At 37.3% G+C, this 20,551-nt stretch overlaps 1 protein-coding gene across 3 annotated transcripts in view; it reads right to left on the reverse strand.

The window, feature by feature from the left end:
- Nucleotides 1-3,297: 3,297 nt before the first annotated feature.
- Nucleotides 3,298-20,551, reverse strand: part of LOC104134269 (putative RNA-binding protein Luc7-like 2) — a 20,587-nt gene continuing 3,333 nt past the window's right edge. For 2 of the 3 annotated variants that reach the window (XM_035903207.1, XM_035903208.1), the window contains 7 exons: nt 11,244-11,342; nt 9,722-9,832; nt 8,920-9,063; nt 7,677-7,853; nt 5,333-5,424; nt 4,430-4,459; nt 3,298-3,496 (listed from right to left, as the gene is read on the reverse strand). In XM_035903207.1, the coding sequence (XP_035759100.1) occupies nt 3,298-3,496; nt 4,430-4,459; nt 5,333-5,424; nt 7,677-7,853; nt 8,920-9,063; nt 9,722-9,832; nt 11,244-11,339 (849 nt within the window). In that variant the 5' untranslated portion in view covers nt 11,340-11,342. Of the gene's footprint in view, nt 3,497-4,429; nt 4,460-5,332; nt 5,425-6,023; nt 6,158-7,676; nt 7,854-8,919; nt 9,064-9,721; nt 9,833-11,243; nt 11,343-20,551 lie in introns of all 3 variants that reach the window. The other variant, XR_004843177.1, reaches the window with a different exon arrangement.

Genomic DNA, 20,551 nt, shown 5'->3' on the forward strand with positions numbered 1-20,551 from the left:
GCTCATCAGCCAGATTTCCTTAACAGTCAGCAGAAGAACTAGCCACTTTAAGGCATGATTTGTCTCATCTTAAAATAGACAGAAAATTATGTCAGATGAGTCTGTAATGAGACTCATGAGATTTACATCTGAGCTAGTCATCTAAAGCCAGGTGAAATGAAGTCCCATCTGAGGACTTCAGGTACTTGATTTGTCCATACAATGTCTGTATGGGAGCACGTTAGCCCTTGTCACGTGAATTCTTGCAAGCAGGGTCAAGCATACTGACACAACCATGTCTCAACTTACTCACATGTAGGTCTGCTGTCACGACTGATCTTATCATTGAGTATGCATCTCAACATCTAACTGCAAATATTCACTGTCTCATTGCAAATCAAGAAGCACAAATTATATATTTTGTTTCTAATGAGATGAAAGATGATGCATTTTTTGTTATTTGGAACTTACAGTTAACAGCAAGAAAAAGCAGGACTTTATTTAGACCTGCTCTTGATAAGCCAGTAATCCAAGCCCGGGTAGACCTAGGGTTCCTACTACCTTAGGCACGTTGGACATTGCTGTTATTACCAGATGGGTTGCCATTATCTTAAGACACATTTGCTACTATTGCCAGATACTTGGCGCATGTTCAGTTGAGCCCACAGAGTGCTGAGGTCCGCTCCTTACATGGATAAATTTGAAATGAGTATTTTATGGTACTTTAACCAACCCCCCCCCCCGAAAAAAATCACACTGAAGGCTTTAGGTTAACATAAAATGATGCAACTCTTCCCACATAGCAACCACAACTCCACACTTAATCTTAAGGCCCTAAAATTAGTGGCCACTGCTGCATCTTTCAGCTGTCTTTCTGTTGCTTCTGGTGTCATGCTCTGCTCTTCTGCCAAGAGTCTGGCAGAAGCACCATGTTCTCCAGATCTGAATTTATTTGGTTGTTCAAAACCAACAGGCTATGACTCCTTCCTGAAGAAGTTACTTGCTGGAGTGTGTCTTTTATTTTCCAGAGTATTCTTGGCCAGAATTCCTTGGACAACTGAATGTTTTGAACTTAAGGAAGACAGGCTTGAATAAAAGTATTTCGTATCAGGATTTATAGAAATTCCTCAAAAAAAAAATTAAAAAATAGTGTTTGGCAATGAGTATTTCCTTGGACTAGAAAGAGTTCTTAGGAGGCAAGGAAGCATAATACATTTGAGTCTGCAAATTCAGGTTTATTTTAGATTCTGGCATCAAAAGTGGTATGGTATTCAACAGAAAGACTTCTCCCACCTTCACGTGGAAAGCAGCTCTAATGGCTAGCATCTCTAAAAAGGAGGTATCCAGCCTGGCTGCAGAAGTTCAATAGCTATCCTGGTCCCAGTGCAGCAAGATCATGGCTCTAAGGGTTCTTTAGTCTCTTCAAAACACAATATACATACTTTAAGAGCAAAAATTTTGCTTGACCTCAGAGAAATAAGAGGTATGAGCTGCTAATGATGGCACAGCAATTTTTTTCCCCTCAAGTTAAAACAGTAATGCAAAATTCTTATTTGTACCAAGGATTCTTCCAACACAGGTGTGTCATTCCTTCAGGGCAGGAATTGACATCAGCAGAAATATTTCTATCGCTGAATATTGTAAGGCTGAAATCTTGCCCTGAAGTACATTATATTTTTTAACTCATTCACACAAAACAAAGCTTGAAGGGCTTATCCTTTGATAGCATCTTGCAAAAGGACACGGACTTCATCTTCAAATCACCTTGTGCTTTTTCAATTCACCTTTGGCAGCTCAGACTGACAAGTTTACTGTCATATGGATAGCACCAATGGTCCACACCATTTCCTTGTTCTTACATATTTCTCTGCCAACATACAGAAGGCAATGCATCATTTGCATTGTGCATATCATATTGGAGAGTTTGAACAACTACGATGAGAAACCCCAAACAATTGATCAATATAGTTTTCTGTGAAGGACTGAAATTGAGTCTTGCAAGGCTGGACTTCAAAGGTGAAGAATTAAAGGCAATTTGAGCATATGCTCTGTACATTGGTTCATCCAAGTTAGCAAATGCGTTGACTCAAAGGAAAATGTCTATTTTAAGACTGAAAAACTACAGGTTTTTGAAGATTTGCTAATCTGCCATTGTAAATGCCTTGAAGAGGCAGACTCTTTAGGACAGCTGTGATGACAGGCAACAATCAAGATGAAAATTGCTGAGTCCAAAACATTAATTTTAAGACACTAAAGAACACCCAGAAAAACTTTAAATACCAGACTCTACTGATTATATCAACTAGAGTGCTGGACATGTAAGTTTTATCCATCTGCAACAAAGAGAAAGAAGCAAAAGACTTGGACCAACTGTCTTCTGTGCTCTCTTACAGAGCACAATGGGACTACAGTCACCTACCTACTCCAGGAACAAAAAAAAAAAGCTCATTTTTGGGGCAAAGAGCCCATGAGATACTTGAACACATTCAACACTTGTTTCTCCATCCTTAGTGACTTAAATCTTAAAATCATTTGAATTATAAACCCTGCATGTGTGGCCACTTAAAAATAGATCTTTTCTCTTCTTGCAAGTCGACAGTCTGTCAGGGTTTTTAAGACTGGGCACCCCATCCGCTCAAACCTATGCCACGGTGGCTGACCTATACAAGAAAGGAATCCAGGTTATGAGCAGACCTCCCTACCAGATGCCTCATTGTGCAATTCCAACACTCTTCTGTATTATGCTTACCTCACTCATCTAAAATAAGCCAGCGAATCCTCAGGAGTAGAGAGCAATTGAGTCGTTCAAAAGCAACAGCCCCAGACTGCTCTCTGCAGTAATCCTCCAGTGAGGGGTTGAGCCACTTTCATTGCAAAAGCAACATCTTCAGATGCAATGCAACAAGTTTACTTTTAGGGATATCTAAACTCATTTTTATCTGGTGCAGTACACAACAGATGGGCTCCAGTGTCCAAGGGAAAAAACAAATGTGTGACAGTAAGATGACTGCCGATATCCCTGGGTTCAAATGGCGATCAACTGTTTCACTTTCTACATTGCTGGAAGCTGGTAGTATTATCAAAATAACACCAATACCTCGTATCACTCCTCCAAAACAGAAATAATACATAACCCTATTATTTTTATTAAAAAAAAAAAATCACTACTGTATGTCAAATCATAAATATGCTAAAGGTGTAAGTGAAATCTGAGACAGTCTCAAAATGTGTTTAAATTGACAGATGTTAAATGTAAAAATGTAGTGCAAAGTTTCTCATAATGCATCTAGGAAAAGCCATTTATTTCTAGGCCAACATTTACCTCTTTTTGGAGCTGCGTTCTCGGCTTCTCTCCCTGGAACTATGCCTGCTTCTATGATGGCTGCGACTCCGGCTGCGGCTGTTAGAACGAGACCTGTGACGATGGCGTTTCTCACGGGATTTGGAGCGAGTTCTTCTCTTTCGTTCCCGGGAGGCTGAGCGAGACCGATGCCTACGGCGATCTCGGGACCTAGATCTAGGAACAGAAAGGACTTAAACCAGACACTGCATTCAACTAGCTACCCTATTAGTGTACTCTGAGTATTACACACTCTACACATAAGTGAATCTGTACACAGAATGGTCTGCAGTGTTCAGAGCTACCGCATCGTCCTATCACAGGCAAAAAGGGAGGGGAAAACAACACTAGAAATCCTACAAACCCCTTTGTGAGTAATGCAGACAATTTTACAGTTAATTCATGACCATATGTATGGCTACACCATAGCCAATTCAGGCTTCTGAAAGGAATTAAAAATATGGAAAAAAATCTACTTTTAAAAATTTAAAAATCTTGTCTTTATCAGGCAAAGTTTTAGAACTTCATGATGCAGTGATAGGGATCATCTGCCAGAACCTATCTATTATCACGTTCTGAGAAACCAGGACTATATCCTTCCCCATAGCTACTACAATAAAACTAGTCTGGAAGGTTCTACACACCACACAATTTCTTTTTTTTTTTTTTTTTTTTTTTTTAAATTGCTTTGCAATAATATCTCACTGGTGACCTTCAGCTGTGTAGGTTAGGAAGAAAACTCATATTGGGTCATCTGATGTGTCATCTGTTGAGAATTAACCTGGTGCTTAGGATTTTAAAAACATGGGTTTTCACCAAAAGCTATTAACCACAAGCTTTTGTTTTGAAGAAAGAGCAGTTCTCCCTGTGTTCTAAGCATTATTTGGGACAAAAGATTGCCTTGTAGTAACGACAAACCAGGCAAACATGTATAAACTCAGAAGCATGGCAATAAATACTGTGTAAACACACAGAGAGATGACTGTGTAACTGAATGCTTTGTCTGCAAGATGGACAACTTAAACTAATAGTGCTAGACAAACTTAAAATGTTCCAGCTTTTGAAAGGCTGGCTTCACTGATGGTATTCCTTGTCTTCAGATTTCTATACCTTTTGGTATGCTTGCTGTGGGATCTGGACCTGAAATAAATGGAAAATAGTACATCAGTTTTTCTTACAGAATCTTATTATCAAGTAAAGTACAATTTAATAATAATAAACCAAACTAGTCGACCTGTTATTGTATTTCTTATTTTACTAGCAATTATTTAAAGGCCTTTTATTTGATGTTAATGTCTTTGTAACATATTTACCAGGAAACATATCCCTCTAACAACTGTTTTGTGTTTGTTGGTTTTTTATTTATTTTTGATCCCACCACACTACAAACCCAAAAGAGTATCTAGTCTACTTTTTTATTTCCACTCCTCCCAGATCAAAATCTTACAGTTCAAGTCAGTACTCCCTTACTTCTTGTCAGGTATGTATTATCAGACTGCAACAGATTTCAAAATTTACATTGTTAACCTCTGAAGCAGACATGTCAAGAGAAATGCAGTTCAGATTCTATTGAACTCTAGCCCCACAAGTCTTGGAAGCAACTATTTCATAGAAGAGGGAATTACTTTCCTTGGTCATATGTTCAACTACTTCCAATAACGAAAACTTCTAACATCTATAAAGAAAATATCTAACACCTAACATGTTAGAAACTCACATGTGTGCAAGCTGACATTGTCAGGTCTCAAACAAGGTACACACCTGAAAATTATCTCATTGAAAGGCCATTTGTTCAAGTATGTAGAGACACTTCTATCTGTAGTTTTTAAAAAGGCTTTCTATGAAAACAATTCTGGTTTTAAGAATTAGACATGAAATTCACTCTCAATCCTTGTAAGTTTCTAAGGAAAGCAGACTGTTGTGATTCTGCAGATTTAAAAATCATAAACATCATAGTTTTCCCATTAAGCTTAAATAGGTCATCACGTATATGCAATTAAAATAGATCCCTACCTCCTTAGTTTCTCCCTTTCTTCTCTTTCCCTCTCCTCTCTGCGTTTCAGACGCTCTTGATTTCGTTTCTCCTGTTTATCAGCCACAATCCTCTAAAAGCAAAGGAATATATTCATTAAGTTACATTTCAAAATTTCTCAGATGAAGGTGCTACAAAAATAACCTAGACAGTTAAAATTCAGTTCTTTCTCTCATGTATATTCCCTCTCCCTTGTGTATATTATTCCCTCTCTCTTCCTCAGCATATATATATTTTTTTTTCTCCAAGAAACAGAAGTTATTGCAGAAGAGCTGCAGCAAATAGATGGGTGTTACACGAAGACCTGAAATATATAGAATTAAATTAAGTTTTCCACAAAGGGGAACTCAGAGCAGTAAGTCATGCCTTTAATGTGAGAGCTTCCATGCCAATCCTATCATATTTTATCCACTGGAGAAAGGTAGGAAGGAATCAGAACTAGGAGAGTTAATTGTTTTATTAACTCCTTCAGCTACGCTGTTATGTAAAGAAATCCTTAGCCTTAAAAGGACTTTGTTGGGCTGATACCTAGTTTTGAGGCTACTTGTTTCTGTACTGTGAACATGAGACACATAATTAGAGATGATGCTTCAGCTGATAGCCCCCAGGTTGAACTCACTACTACTGGGGACAAGGCACGCTCAGTAGAGGGCCCTCAGATGTGGAACTCACAACTGGAGATCTGGCCAAACCCAAGTCTTGCCACCTTCTGGACATGATGCAAGAAATTCAACTCTTTGTAAAGACCTTCTTCTGAGATGTGGAATTGCCCCAGCAGCATCTTGATTAGATCTCTGAGGAGAGCTCTGAGGAAGGAGGGGATAGTTATTGTTTTCTTTTTTTGTTAGCGAAGTACTTCAAAAGATTATTTTATTGATGTTTTGGGAATGTGAAATAGTTATCCATGCATTTTTTTTTTTCCAAATGATGGAAATAATCAGTTATTTCAACTCTCTATGTCAAATTATATCTAGACTTCCTTGTACAGTATCAGTAATTTAACTACAACCAAGGTTTCTTGTTCAAGTGACTCTGCATAATTTCACGGAGGGATGAGAGGAAGCACACATGATCTATTCTAGGTATCTAAGATTTAAGTTACAGCAGCTATACTTAGGAGCCTAAATTGCCAATACAGTTAACGGAAAGAGTTGGGCTTTCCAAAGGTTAAGTCACAGTATTCATGCAAGACAGGTGGAATATTATGAAATATAAACCAAGCCAATTTACCCAAACTCAGTAGCAGCATTCAACTCATTTAGCTATCGTCTTTAGTGATTTCTACAGCTAAATGCTTAATTGAGCCTTGAACTCCATAATTCGCATATTAAGATCATAAATGGCATCAGTGTGCAAATCCATCCTCTTGAATACCAAAAGTCTAGAATATAATTCCAGTAAGTCTTTCTTCCAGCACATGGTTTCTGGTCAAGACAGTGTTGTTTAGGATAATATTCCAGTGGGATTTCAAATCTTTAAGCTATAGAGAACATGCAACCTCTCCGTAACAATTATTTTAATAGCTAGCCTGACTTCAAGATACACATCTTTTTGTATTCTGACTTTGGACAGCTACAACTTTGAGTTCTCAGAACTTATTTATTTCATCTGTTGTCAGTTAAGCTTATAAGCCTTCAAAAATGACTTAAAAAAGAAATCTTCTTTAGTTGTTGGTATCTATAAAATGAAAGTCACCTCCTAATCTTTGTCCAGATAAAATAAACAAATTGAATTTTAGTCTTTCACCATACAGCAGGTTGTTTGAGCTCCAAGCATTTCTGCAGATCTTTTTTGGAAAACTTTGCCATGTGTTATCATCCTCCTTATGTATGGGTACCAAAAATGAGGATTCCAACACCAGCCCTATTAACATTTTATCCTAATTAAGATATCACTCACTCAGGCCCACTACATGTTCTTGTATTTTCAAGAGTCTCATTATTACTTTTAGCCAATCAACTGGCTAAAAGTAAAGTTCATTTGGCTACCTCTTGTGACGGCTAAATATGTTTCAACATCACTGTCGTTCAAAATACAGTTCTCCACTTTACAAGTGGAATTGCACTCTTTGTTCCTAAAATGCATTACTTTGAACATGTGTTTTAATATGCCTCAGTGCAAAAAGAGGTCATCTTATCAAATTATCCAGATAACTGATATTAAATTAGAAGGTTTAGTATTTTATAGACTAATGAAATCCCAAATTTTAAAGTAAAATGAAAAAAATTCACACACCCAGAAAGAAATATTCCATTAAGGTTGCCTGGCAAATAATTAAGTAGGAGTGCACACATATACACAGACAAAAATATAAGAATGATTTACCCTGAGCTCCTCAAGCTTCTCTCTTATTTCAATAAATCCTAAATGTAGTTTTCCTCCAAAGTGGTCAGCAAGTCGTCGGTCATTGTCATGAAGACCAAGATAAGCTGAGCACACTTCACAAACCCGTAGCTTCTGCTGCTGAAAGCTGGAGGCAGGCATAGAATTCCTGTATACTTCCTAGAAAAAACAATATGCTAACTGTTACTTCTCAATGCACAGAAATACAAAGATGGCACTTTACCAAAGATATACTACAAATTGATAACAGAATTCAATGTGCACCAGCACACCCTTTACTTAATCCACACTGTAATACATCAAATGTCTCAAGACAGGCTCCTTATTTTGAAGATTGGACATATTTAAAAGCAGGACATCAAAACCTGGTTTTGCAAATTAAGCAAAGTGGGGTGATTATTACCTTTACTTAAGATCACACTACTAAGAAGGATGAACAACTTTTTCATATGCAACAATGAATACACATTAACACTACAATTACTATCTTAACACGTTATGAAAATATTACACCACTTTTAATTCTGAACCCCATTTAAAAATAGTAGTAGTTTCCTGAGAAACCTACCTGCAGTTTAGACACTAATTAAACAAGTTATCTGAAGGAAATTTATCTACAGACACTCAGACGACAGACAAGCAAGACTGCCAGCAACTGCTCTGGTACCATTAAAACAACTGCAGATGCTTGTTTCTATAAATTTAAATATCTTGGTGAAATATGATATGGAAAAGCTCTTGGTGAGTTCTGCCACCTGAACATTACAACAAGGACCATTTTGACTTGCCTGATACACAAGCCATTGACTAATTATCTTTCAGTGAAGACAACAGTTCACTTCACTGAAGTTTTCCAGTACAAGCCACGTTAGGACACCATGAGGCACAACGGAGTAGCCACAGCAAGAGCAAGACCCAACAAGTTAAGTCAGTCTGACAAACACAGACACAACTGTACTGTCCACAGATACAACTGGCCAATACAGCTAAACCAAGATAAATACATCATCCATGGAAGTGAGTATAGTTTTAATAGTATAGGATTGTATTTAAAGGTAGAAACTTTAACTGCACAGGACGCCGCAAAGCAAATTCTTTAGTTTTATACGAAGCAATTAGCTGAGGAAGTGACAGCAGATAAGACACCTTGCTTCACACAGATGCCAACCAATTTAATATTGGACCCTGCCCTCTCCATCCCCCAAGCCTTACACAATCAACTTACTTCTGCTTCTCTCTTCTTTACCCGAGCCTTCTCCACTTCGTCCATTACTTTTTGAGATTCTTCCACATTCCCATCAGCTCCAAGCTGTTCTACTTTGGCCAGCAGTTTCCCAATTTCTTCATTCAATTCATGAACCCTTTCAGCCTTGAAAGACAAGGAAAGGCTTAACACAGGAAATAGTTTTAATTACGGAAAGCAATCTGATCTACTACTGAGTTACTATATGCAAAATCAGTAGGACAGAATTAAGAGAAACAGGCAGAGATAACTTCTGCAAGTAGAAGAGAAACAGGTGTTTCCTCATGTAAAAGCACACAGAGAATAGCTGAGTTATCAAGTCTATGTGCCAACTCCAGAGCAGGATTTTGTACAGAAACTTCAAGCAATTCACACTGTTGTCTATACCACACAGTCTTGCAAAATGAATATTCATACAACCATGCCTCCTAGTATGTGCATACCTACACAGAAAAATTATGTTTTTTTCAGTTAGAAGATCTAGAGAAAAGCACATCAATTTTGTTTACTCTAAGTTTTGATCAAAAAGGAATCACTAACACTTGTATGGCATAGTATGACAGAGTCAAGTTTCCTGAGCTCAAAAATATCGGGGAGGTCTCTTCCCTGTATTCTCCTCTCCATGCTTTAAAGGCAGTTTTGGGAAGCATAGAGAAAACGTCATCTTTTTTTCCCCTACTCAGTACAAATTATCAGATTGGATAGCTTGACAAAGCCTTAAGTTGGCTCCTTAGAAAAAAACGGACCTTCAAAGAGAGTTAAGTAACTAGTTTTACATGCTTACTTTAGCTGCAACTTCAGCACTGATCTCTTCTTGGGTTTCTGCTAGCCTTTTCTTAGCCACTTCCGTTCTCCTGTCACAGTCTGCAATAAATGACTGCAGGTGGTCCATTGCCTAAAACAGCAATAAAAACAGTGATCGGTGCTGTCAAGAACATGAATATTTCATTACCCTTAGTATTTTCCAGGTTTATTAAGACTTAACTTTTATAAGTTTTTATTAGTGAAGCCTTTGTAAAACAATAATCTAGCACTTTTGGGTGACTAATCACATGTACTACTATATGACTTTTTAAAAACATAGTCTACACGTTAGTTGCAAAATTTGGAAGTGAATCTGCCTTAAGTCTTCTCTGAATAAGTGAGCATTTCTAACATGCATTAAAATTCTTTGAAGGATATTCAGGTTCACCTCACCCAGCCAATACATGCAATACCATAACTTTTTTCAATAGGGTTTTAAGCTATTAAGCATATTAACACTATCCCTCCAAACAACAACAAAAAACCCCAAACCTTTTTGTCCTAGTGAAGACTAACTTCCCAGTTGGAAGTTCAAAAGTGTATAACTCAAAACTATGGTGTACTGAAACATAGCATATGATTATTATCCTGAATACAAAACTTGTTTCTTCGATAAGCATTAGAATTTAAGACTCTCTTCAAAGCACAGACAGCCTTAACATTTGCTGGCTCTTTGGTAACACTAAGACAGCATCCAAGTTTATGATAATTTATTCTGTAGAAGGCTGTTAACAGTTCTACCTAGAGATGACTACCAACACAAATTAAATACTCGCATATGAGAGGCATGCATCTTTATGTAACTGTGCAAAGGTTTCTCTAACCCTTCCTATACTTTCCAAAAATTTGCCTTCTGTGTGTACCAGTTTCAGCTGAGACAGTTTTCTTTCTAGTAGCTGGCACAGTACTATGTTTTGGATTTAGTATGAGAAGAATGTTGATAACTCACTGATTTTAGTTGATAGCAAACTGTTTTAGCTGTTACTAAGTAGTGCTTAGACTAGTCAAGAACTTTTTCAGCTTCCCATGCTCTGCCAGGTGCACAAGAAGCTGGGAGGGGACACAGCCAGGACAGCTGACCCAAACTGGCCAAAGGAGTATTCCAGGCCATATGACGTCATGCTCAGCACATAAACTGGGGGAAGAAGGAGGAAGGGGGAGGCCGTTCGGAGTGATGGCCCTGCTCCAGGCTGAACACCTGCCCGCTGATTGGAAGTGGTGAATGAATTCCTTGTTTTGCTTTGCTTACATGTGTGGCTCTTGCTTTACCTATTAACTCATGGGTTGAGAAGATGACAGTTTTTCTCCCTTTTACTCTTCTGATTCTCTCCCCAATCCCATGGGGTGGGTGGGTGTGTGTAAACAAGCAAGCAGCTGTGTGATACTTAGTTGCTAGCTGGGGTTAAACCATGACAATACCAAAACTTAACTTCTGTTGCTCAGTTTATCCACCTATGTACACAAATTATGCTTTCTCTCCACCATTAAGACAAAATACATACATCAAGCTCAAAGAAGAAATCTTGATCTTTGGATGCTATTTCGTAGTCTGCCCTTAATGCCAGGTCATGCACCTTCAGACATTCTCCAAGGTCCATTCTCTGAAAAGAGACAGAAGCAAAGTGATATAACTTTTCAGAGGTGTTACAAATTAGGATGATTTTCTTCAACAGTCAAATATTCTGAAGCAAATCATCTCCCCTGTGGGAATGAAAGGACAGTTTAATAAAGCCATCAATACCAGGTATTTAACAAACATGCACAAATCAGGAAATAATAAAAGCGAACGGAATTAACAGCTTATCTTATCACAATGGCTGCTTGCATTACAGAGTATCATTGATGTCCTGCAAAAATGTTGTTTCTACTGAAAGTTCAAAAAAGTGACTGAAGTGGGACATCTTATATTGAATTAAAACAGCTTAGGAGAACCAAGTTCCCTGCAAATAACCAGCAATTAAATGGTCAAACGTTTGATCTGAACTGTCTGCACACTCTATGATATGTGCTCCAGCTACATTCATCACCTGAAATAGCTACAATCACAGTATCACTGTAAGTGCTGCTTAAAAACCATTCTTTAAGATCTTCAAGATAGCCAAAACCCAAATACCAGCAAAACATTTTGCAGATGAGTGAAAATGAGCTGAGTGTTGGACTATGTTCAAGAATCAGGGAAGAATAAGTATAGATATTTTACTTGTAATCTAAAGCCATTCTAGAATAAGCAGGAAGGAAACATGAACTTGTAACAGTAAGTAGACTGCATCACTGATCTTGTGTACAATGCCACTGAGTGCCCAGAATCTTATTAGGTAACAAATATGGTTTTTAAATTTAAATTCGCATACCACATAGCATGAGGAATTCTAATTCAATCTGTTCCCTGAAAGTTTATTTGGTGATCAAGACAGAGCAATGTGCATGTGACAAAAACCAACCCCAAACCAACAAAAAAAAACCCCAAACCAAAACAAAAACCCAACCCAAACAACCCCCCAAACCCCAATTTGTAATGGAAACAAAATTGAACAAAACCAAGGCACCCTCTCTGCAAAAGCATAGGCTGATATGTTATTTGATGTATATTATTTGCGTCACTTAAAACCAGCACAGTTTCAGTTAAGTCTGCTCTTGGCACTGCTCACCTAATATTAAGAAAAATGTATTCTTTCTTAACATTGAAAGCACATAATGAAACTTGAACTCTGATGGAAAAAGCTGTTACTGTTGTAGTTCAGTAACAGTTTTAGAACCAAAGCTAAAATAATTAATAAATTATATAAATTGTGAGTTTTATAAGTAAAAGATGAGTCTTAACTCAAACTGCTGCAAGTCACTTGGTATCTGAGCCAAATGAGTGCTTTTTTTAAATACAAAAAATACTTGTATTTAAGTAGCAATTCAAGCCCCACTAGTAAAAAAACCCAAGTATCAATTGCTTTCAACTTCTCAAATCATCAGTTAGATGTTCTAACAAATCCATTCAAGTAATTTTTACAGAAGTTGTTGGTTTATTTCAAATGTTAGAGACAGTAAACACATTGTTAAAATACAGAATTTTGAACTTGAACATTTTTGATACACTGTAGTTATTTAAATGCCCTTCAGACACCATAAATCTGTTTTCCGGAAAACATTTGATTGCAATAGAGACCATCTGATTGCAATGCTACAGAAAAAGATTAGCTTTTCCTTCTGCAACTACACAGGACCTCAGCAATTTTGTTAACTGATGCAAATCCACAAAGACCTTGAAACCGAACACTGTATTACACATGTTTATTTCCAAGTCATTAGATGCTGCATTATTTGAACCGAAGCATTCTTTCAGGAAACTACTTCAGTACTGGGGAAACAATATGAAAGAACATTTTAAAACTATCTGAAAATTAGACACTTAAAAATCCTCCTACAATTGTGAAAAGCTTGTCTTTATGCTGATTCATCACTTGTACCGATAAGGTATTTAAGCTTAAACTGTAGAACTCCAGCTCAGTCCTGTTTGAAGTGAAGCACTCCAGTTCTAAATGCCTAGATAAGGCTAATAACACACTTTAATAGATCTGACTACAATGACAACAAACCTGAAACATATCTACCATAGCATCAAAAAAAAAATGCTATTTTAATATGCAATCTACATATACTTTGAATAAATGGATGAAATAAACTTCCATCACACTCAAAAAAAAAAAAAAAAAAAGAATTCACATTACACTACCATGACACACTGTTCACTTCACATGTGTTTTACACTTCTTTTGCCTTTATTCGGGTTAGATTTGCCCTCCTCAAGACAGTACATTTTCTGATTTCTTCTTACTGGGAATTGTAAATCCATAAGCCTGAAAGGATGGTAATTGCCCTGAGCCAGAATTACTACTGAAAAATTTTCTGTCCTCCTTTTTTCCACTGCGCTGTGCCATCCCATGCTGGCACATCTGCCTGTGTAGTTGAACACAATCTGGGTACTGACCAGGTAAAACGTATCTTAGCAAGACAAAAACAGAGGCAATTTTTCAGCATTGTACCTTTGCCCAACTTGTCAGGCAGCCACACAAACAGATATGCTGACAATACGTAGGGGTCAACAGAATAGTGGACTTAATCAACTAGCATCTCTTACACTATCAAGATGCCACTTCAGAACTCTTGAATAACTTCAGTAACATTAGTGGCAATTTTGGGGGATGAAAGGGAGGATTTATGGAAGATTAATTTTTGTTAAGATGTCTCAATCAGAAGACAGGAAATTTTGGCTCCCCTCCCCCTCTTTGATCCAACAGAGCGCAGCCTTATAAATACTCACGTGGCATAACAGACAGGGAGCAAGAACAAGCAGGTACAAGAGAAAAGATTCTTTTTCATTAGCTTTGCTGCTAAAGAAATTATATCGTCGTTGGAACTGCTCCTTAACACAGACTATACTAGTCTTGGCTAATCCTTTGAAAGCACCTTCACAGAAATATTACTAGTAAATGTCTTTCTTAAAAGTTCTATTAGCAAATCCCACTGTAGAGACATTAAAAAAACCACATTTAAAACTCTTAAACCAGTTTGCATATTATACGCAAAATCAGGCTAAAAAGCCCTTCTGCTGGTGTAAGTTATGCAACATTAGGCAGACAATTCATCATGGGGATGATTCACTACTGTTAAAAGTCTGTGCTGGATCAACATTGCGGAGGACCTTAATAAGCACAGAGCAGCTCGTATTATAATTTGGCTCATATGGCTAGCTGCAAAGTATATGGACAGCAGATGGAAATGGACAGAAGATACAGTAAGACATATTATTTTAGTTTTCCACATGTCTACCTTGCGATCTGGTGCCAAGACATGCCCTCCCCCAGAGACAAAGAACAAGCATTGATAGTCAGCCATTTGAAGATCAATCATATTTAAAACAGGAGATGGCTATGAGGGAGAGTAATGTTCAGACATTGGGCTACTAATGAAGGCTTAAAAAGAACACACATAATCTGTTTTTCACTGTCAATACACTGACTTTCAGACAGACTTACACTACTTAAAGTGATTTACAGAGCAGTCCTGATGAGTAAAGCAAATAAAGAAAGGTGAGAACATCCAAGTCCCCAGGCTAGACATAACTAAAGTTTATTGAATATGTGAAGCCATGCCTTGAGGCTTTTTGCAGTTACTGCACTTTTACTGAAGATTAAAACCAGAAAATCCCTACATATTTGGTGAATCTTTCTTACAAGTGAAAACTATTCAGCGCTGAAGATTAGTCTAGAAAATAGTCTAGGCAACAACATACGAAGCAGGATATAAGGAGTCCTTTTGCTATTGCTGAGCTCTGCTTAAGAAACCAGTGCCTTCTACTAACAACTTGCTAACCGTATACTTTTTTTATTTTTTCAGTGTTAGATGGGCAATTAAAGCTACCAGGGCTGAGGTTTTTTTCATCCCAGACAACCTCATACTGAAATGATTTAGTTATCATTTTTGTCATGCCATCCACAAAATGCATAGAATGCCTTTGGTATTAATACCAGAACATGGATTACATACATTTAGTTAACAATGATGCATAGCTCTGCTTCAATCAAATCGGATGAACACCCGACTCAATCATCACACAAGTTAAGTATGAATAGACAAGGAAGATCTGGCTGAGGACTTCGCCAACAGAGAATCTGAAGAGCCTGCCTGTAAAGTAAATGTTAGGGTCAGCTACTCTGGGTGCACAACCGAACCACAGACTGAACTCTGATGTGATGCTGTTTCTAGATCATGAAATGAAGACAACTTTGTTTTCAGATCTTGAGCTACCTACAGCAAAATTCCCATTTTGGCACTTTTACAACTACTACACATTCCTTTAACATCGGAGATTAGATTATTGAATGTACCCTATATGGCGTGCAAAAAGAGCACAGAAATGCCAAAGCCACTTAAAATACAGAAGGCTGACGTCGAGCCAAGTGTGACATAGTAGCACACACTATCAATGCTTCTAAAAACAGCATGCATTTTTGATAGGTTTTGAAAGAAGATACTCTGGGCAGTGTTTTATGTAGAGAATTCTTTATATAACTATTCTAGCTATAAAGATACCCATACCAAAGCAGTTCACATTCAGCAAAAGAAGGTTTTTTTGTTTGCTTGCTTAGGAAGATGTGACATGACTGAAAAATTTATATTGGAGGAACCAGATCTCTCCCTTTATCAAATTGTCAATGCAACTACTAGGGTCTGTATGAGAACACCCTTGCTACTGCAGATTGACTCTTTGCCGAGATCTTCCTTATTATGGAACTCGCTTTTCATCTGCACTAACAATTTTGTTTCTGACAGATTTCAAGACTTGTGATGAAGCCCATCCTTTCTTGTAGGCAACAAACGTTCAGAAGGGAAGCCTTTACGATGAGATAATAATGCATGATTTAAGTCCTCTGACTTCATTAATGGGGTTAACATTTTTAGGACTTCACTTGCAGGAAAGAAATGCTGAGCTAAAAAGAGGCAGAAATTAAATCATTAAAGTCCTTAGCAACCATTGAAAATTCCACATATCTTCAGAAGTATCATATTACTTTAAAGACATTTCTCCCTTTAACTGTACTCTCACTTCTGAAGACTTCAAGTCCTTAGAATAGATCTTCACTGAAAGACAAAGCTAGAAACAGTCTTTCTTATTTTTAAATATTTCAGTGTCTGCATAGTATTTGGACTCAAAGACATTAAAAATACGTTCTAAGAGACTGACGTGATCACTTGCTGGGACAACAGAGCACTTTACAATTCATCATCACTGGGCTGAAGGCTACAAATTGAGGTAGCTTATGCAAGCCTAATTTAATTTGATTTGCAAAGTTGAAGCAGTTCACATGATCAAATCAGTCCCGAACTGAAAAGCTGATACCCTCCAGCAGAACGCCTGCTTTTTGTAGCACCACAGCAAATAATCGCACTGGCACACCTAAGTTGTAGCCATGGAAATAGTTCCACTGAGCCAAGGGACTACTGGCAAAGAAATCAAAAACACCTTACTAACACCTATCTGCAGATGTGTGAACTATCCAACTTCTCTTCCACAGTAAAAGGAGATCTAGATAGCACAGTCAGTGAGTCTAAATGGATTCTGCCCACCTTGAGAGGGATACCTAGTGTCACGTGAACTGAATCTTTCTCATAGTTCCACTGCCTAGATCCCTTCTGACTCCAGTGCAAGCTTTGACACCTAGCTCCTCAGCAGAAACCTGAATTTAGATGTCTAAATCTGGAGCTAAATTCCACCCCTAATAAGCTTAAAGTAAATCGCATATTAAACCATAGTGCTAAGCCAAGCTCTCGATCAATATGGTTTTAGTCAGCAAGAGTCCTGACGAGCTGAGTGCAATAAATTTACGAGCACCTAAAGATATGCTTAACTACAAGACTGAACTGACAGAGCATATTGTGATGTCTGTATAAATAAAATGCAAGAAGGAAAGTCCCTCAACAAATACACATAAATATAAATACGAAGTTAATCCACTGAGCAGGAAGGAGTTTCTCAACCATGGTTTGCAAGGCTACATACAGTATTTGTGAAATTTTTTTTCAACAGGGATGCACAACCAAGCTAATAAGAAATCTAGATTGCTGCTGAAGCATTGAACTGCTTGGGCTCTTCAAAGATAGCTAGCATGTTACCATAAATATTCAGGACATTACCTCTTTTAGCCTTATTAAAGGTATTTGCTTTAAATCTTCCCACATTGTCATTTTCATTAGTACTCAGCTATTCATTCAGAAACATACAAAGACAGAGAAAACACATGCTTACACATCTTGTAAGAGCTGCAGAAGACAGCACAGAGCATCCAGAGAATGACATTTAATAGGTTTGTACCACTACGGGGGAGTCAGACTCCTACACATGTAGCTTCAGTCCTAATCTCATAATATAGATAAACAAACATTTTTGTAATGCTGATGAAAAATAACTCAAGAATCATAATTTAAAAAACACAAAACCCCACAAGCCTGATCATCAGCAACTGTTAAGGACAAAAAAAGCTGAAGTAGGAGTGCTAACCCTTTAAGACAAAAAATTTTAAATAAAAATTGCTAACTTTAAGCAGTAAATTATTCACTGTGTCCTGGTAGCCAGGGTTTACGAAGTCTTACTAATGTCTTATAAAATTCTCAACTTGAAATGAATGATTAAACTCTTAAACCACTGACTTATGCATGTGAACCAGTGCCTAAGTGATCATTATGAAAAAGCAGAGCACCAAAACATGAAAAAAAGTCAGTTAAAAATAAAGAGCTTTTGTGAGAGGCATTGTCAAAAGCAGTTTCTGAACACTGTTCTACAACCTTGAATACAAAGTCATTTCTGTGATCTTATCAATTAGTTTACCATGTGCCTCATGTAAACTTCAAAGCACATTTCAAATAAAAAGATAATCACAGAGCACAACAGATTCAGAATTGTAATATAAAAAAAACTGAAAGAGGATGCTATAATTTTACCTTTGTTTACATTTTTTTCTGTTGGGACTCACTATTCTACCTGAGGCTTCCATGTAGCCCATTATTCCCATTGCCCTTAGAAGCAGACCACACACAAAAAAATTCAAACCCACACTCTCCCTGCCTCTCACCAAAGTGACATAAAATCATCTCCTGCAGGCACCGAGACACCTCTGACCACATGACTTAGAATTTTCAAGTCTACAAAACCAGAAGCCTAGTAGCATAAAAACATGTCACTACATGAAATAAAATAGGAATATAACTGAAATCTCCTGATCTAAGCAGGTAACAATTGAAGCTCATTAACAGACAAGTCTACCCAGAAAAGTGGAAAAGGGTAACTGATAGAGAACGAAATGTTCTGTTGGCAACAGCAGCCAGAAGAGAGAATTAAATTTCAAAATACAACTAATTCTTATGGCTTTACACTGCTAAGTCAAATATTTAGGGTTTCTTTAAAGATAACCTTACTGTTCCTTTAAATGCAAACTACTCTGAGGAAGGAAGAGACCGAGAAGTGCAAAAGAAAGCTCAAAAAAGCAGGAAGCTGTGCATTGTTACCAGTCTAGGCAATGGAAATTTTCTAGTAAAACTCAAAACTTTACTAATTTGTATGGATGCTTTTTTCCTGAAATGTTTCTAATGTTAACCAAAAGATAAATCTCAAAGAAACTTGAGGAAAATACCTACCGCAGGTGTTCCGGAGAAGTCTAGAAATAACAAAAGACTTCATACAGTATTCTTAAAAATAAGCACACAGTTCAGCTAACAAGAGAAGAGATAATACATGTAGAAATCTGGACAACAAAGAGAAAGTATCTAATCTTCTACGAAAATTATGCATGCGCTACTTTCACCAATACATACTGCAGCCTGGGGAACAGGATTTTATTGTAAAGAGAAATCAATTCCTTGGCAGAGTTTTGGGTATTCGGCCATTAAGGAAAAGAACACACTAAATTAACAAAGCCTACTAATAGGAGCCCTTTCGTTTGTCTTGTGTTATCTGTGAATGTCCTCCTTGAGTGCTTTTGAAAGAGTGGGTGGATTAGAATAGCATAGAAGTCTGCATTTTGCAGACAGGAACAGTAATGTGCAGTTCACAAGAATTGCACAGATTACCTTGTAACACAAAAAAAAAATGGCAATTCATGTCCAGTATTTTATTAATAATCTAGTCAATGAAGAGATTTAACCTAATAAAATATCCCCAAAGAACTCAATTCTTTCAGAAGCGTAGGATTCTGGATTTGAATTAAAAAAAAACCACCCCAAAAAACAATACACAAGCCAAAAAAAACCCCATCAAAACAAAAGGTCACTCAATCTTTGTTACCTACAGATCTTGAATGTGAAGATGCATCAAGATTTTCCTATTAATACTCTGGAGAAAACTCTACAACAATTCTCCAAATCAACGATAAACTGTTTAGTCACACTATATGCTTTTTGCCCTTTTAAAAACTCTGTTATTAAGACAGAAGGTTCATTTCTTCAGACCCATGACTAGGTAAACAGCAGAACATCACATGGGTCAGATAAAGCCTGTCTCTTATGAGTCCCTTTCTACTACTCCCAATAAAAGGATTAAACTAGCCGCTGTTTTTCTAGACCCAGAATTACATCATGAAATACATTTTGTTGTCTGATGACTAACTGCATTATGAGGAAGTAAAGATTGATATTCACTGAATAAGTAGTTTAGTTTAGTACTCCCAAGAGCAGCAGAATCCAGTACGAAATAGGTGAGAACCTTCAGTGAGGACTAATGAACTGGGTAAACAGGCCCAACCTATATGCTTGGTCTGCACAGGAGGCATTCTTGCATGATACCGATGACTTTTATAGTTCTAAAGATAAACATTTCTTACTTGCTAAAGACAGCCATTCTTTGCTTATAGAAATTATACCACAATGAAGAGCTGTCAAATTACTATTTTAGCAGTTTCTTCTTGTGGCTTCAAACCAATGACTGTGTATGTTTTTAAAGCATACTGTTACGTCCCATATCTTGCCTCAACCATGAGCTATTTTGCTCATCACACAACCAAAACACTGGACAACATAACAGATGGGTGAAGAGGAACACATTCTTCTCCCTTTTCCCCCACATTTTGTTTGGACAGTAATGCACAGAACAGTTCAAAATAAAACTATGTATGCAGATACACAAAGCATTGTTATCACTTATAAAAAAGAACGACTCGAAGGTAAGGAAATATGTGCAAGATGCATTATCTTTAGTGTGAATTATCTTCAGTATATGCCAAACATACCGCATTAACTTCAAAACACACGATTTTTGTGATATGACAAA

The sequence above is a fragment of the Egretta garzetta genome, unplaced genomic scaffold, assembly GCF_000687185.1.
Source record: "Egretta garzetta isolate BGI_Z169 unplaced genomic scaffold, ASM68718v1 scaffold51, whole genome shotgun sequence".
NCBI classification, from domain to species: Eukaryota; Metazoa; Chordata; class Aves; order Pelecaniformes; family Ardeidae; genus Egretta; species Egretta garzetta.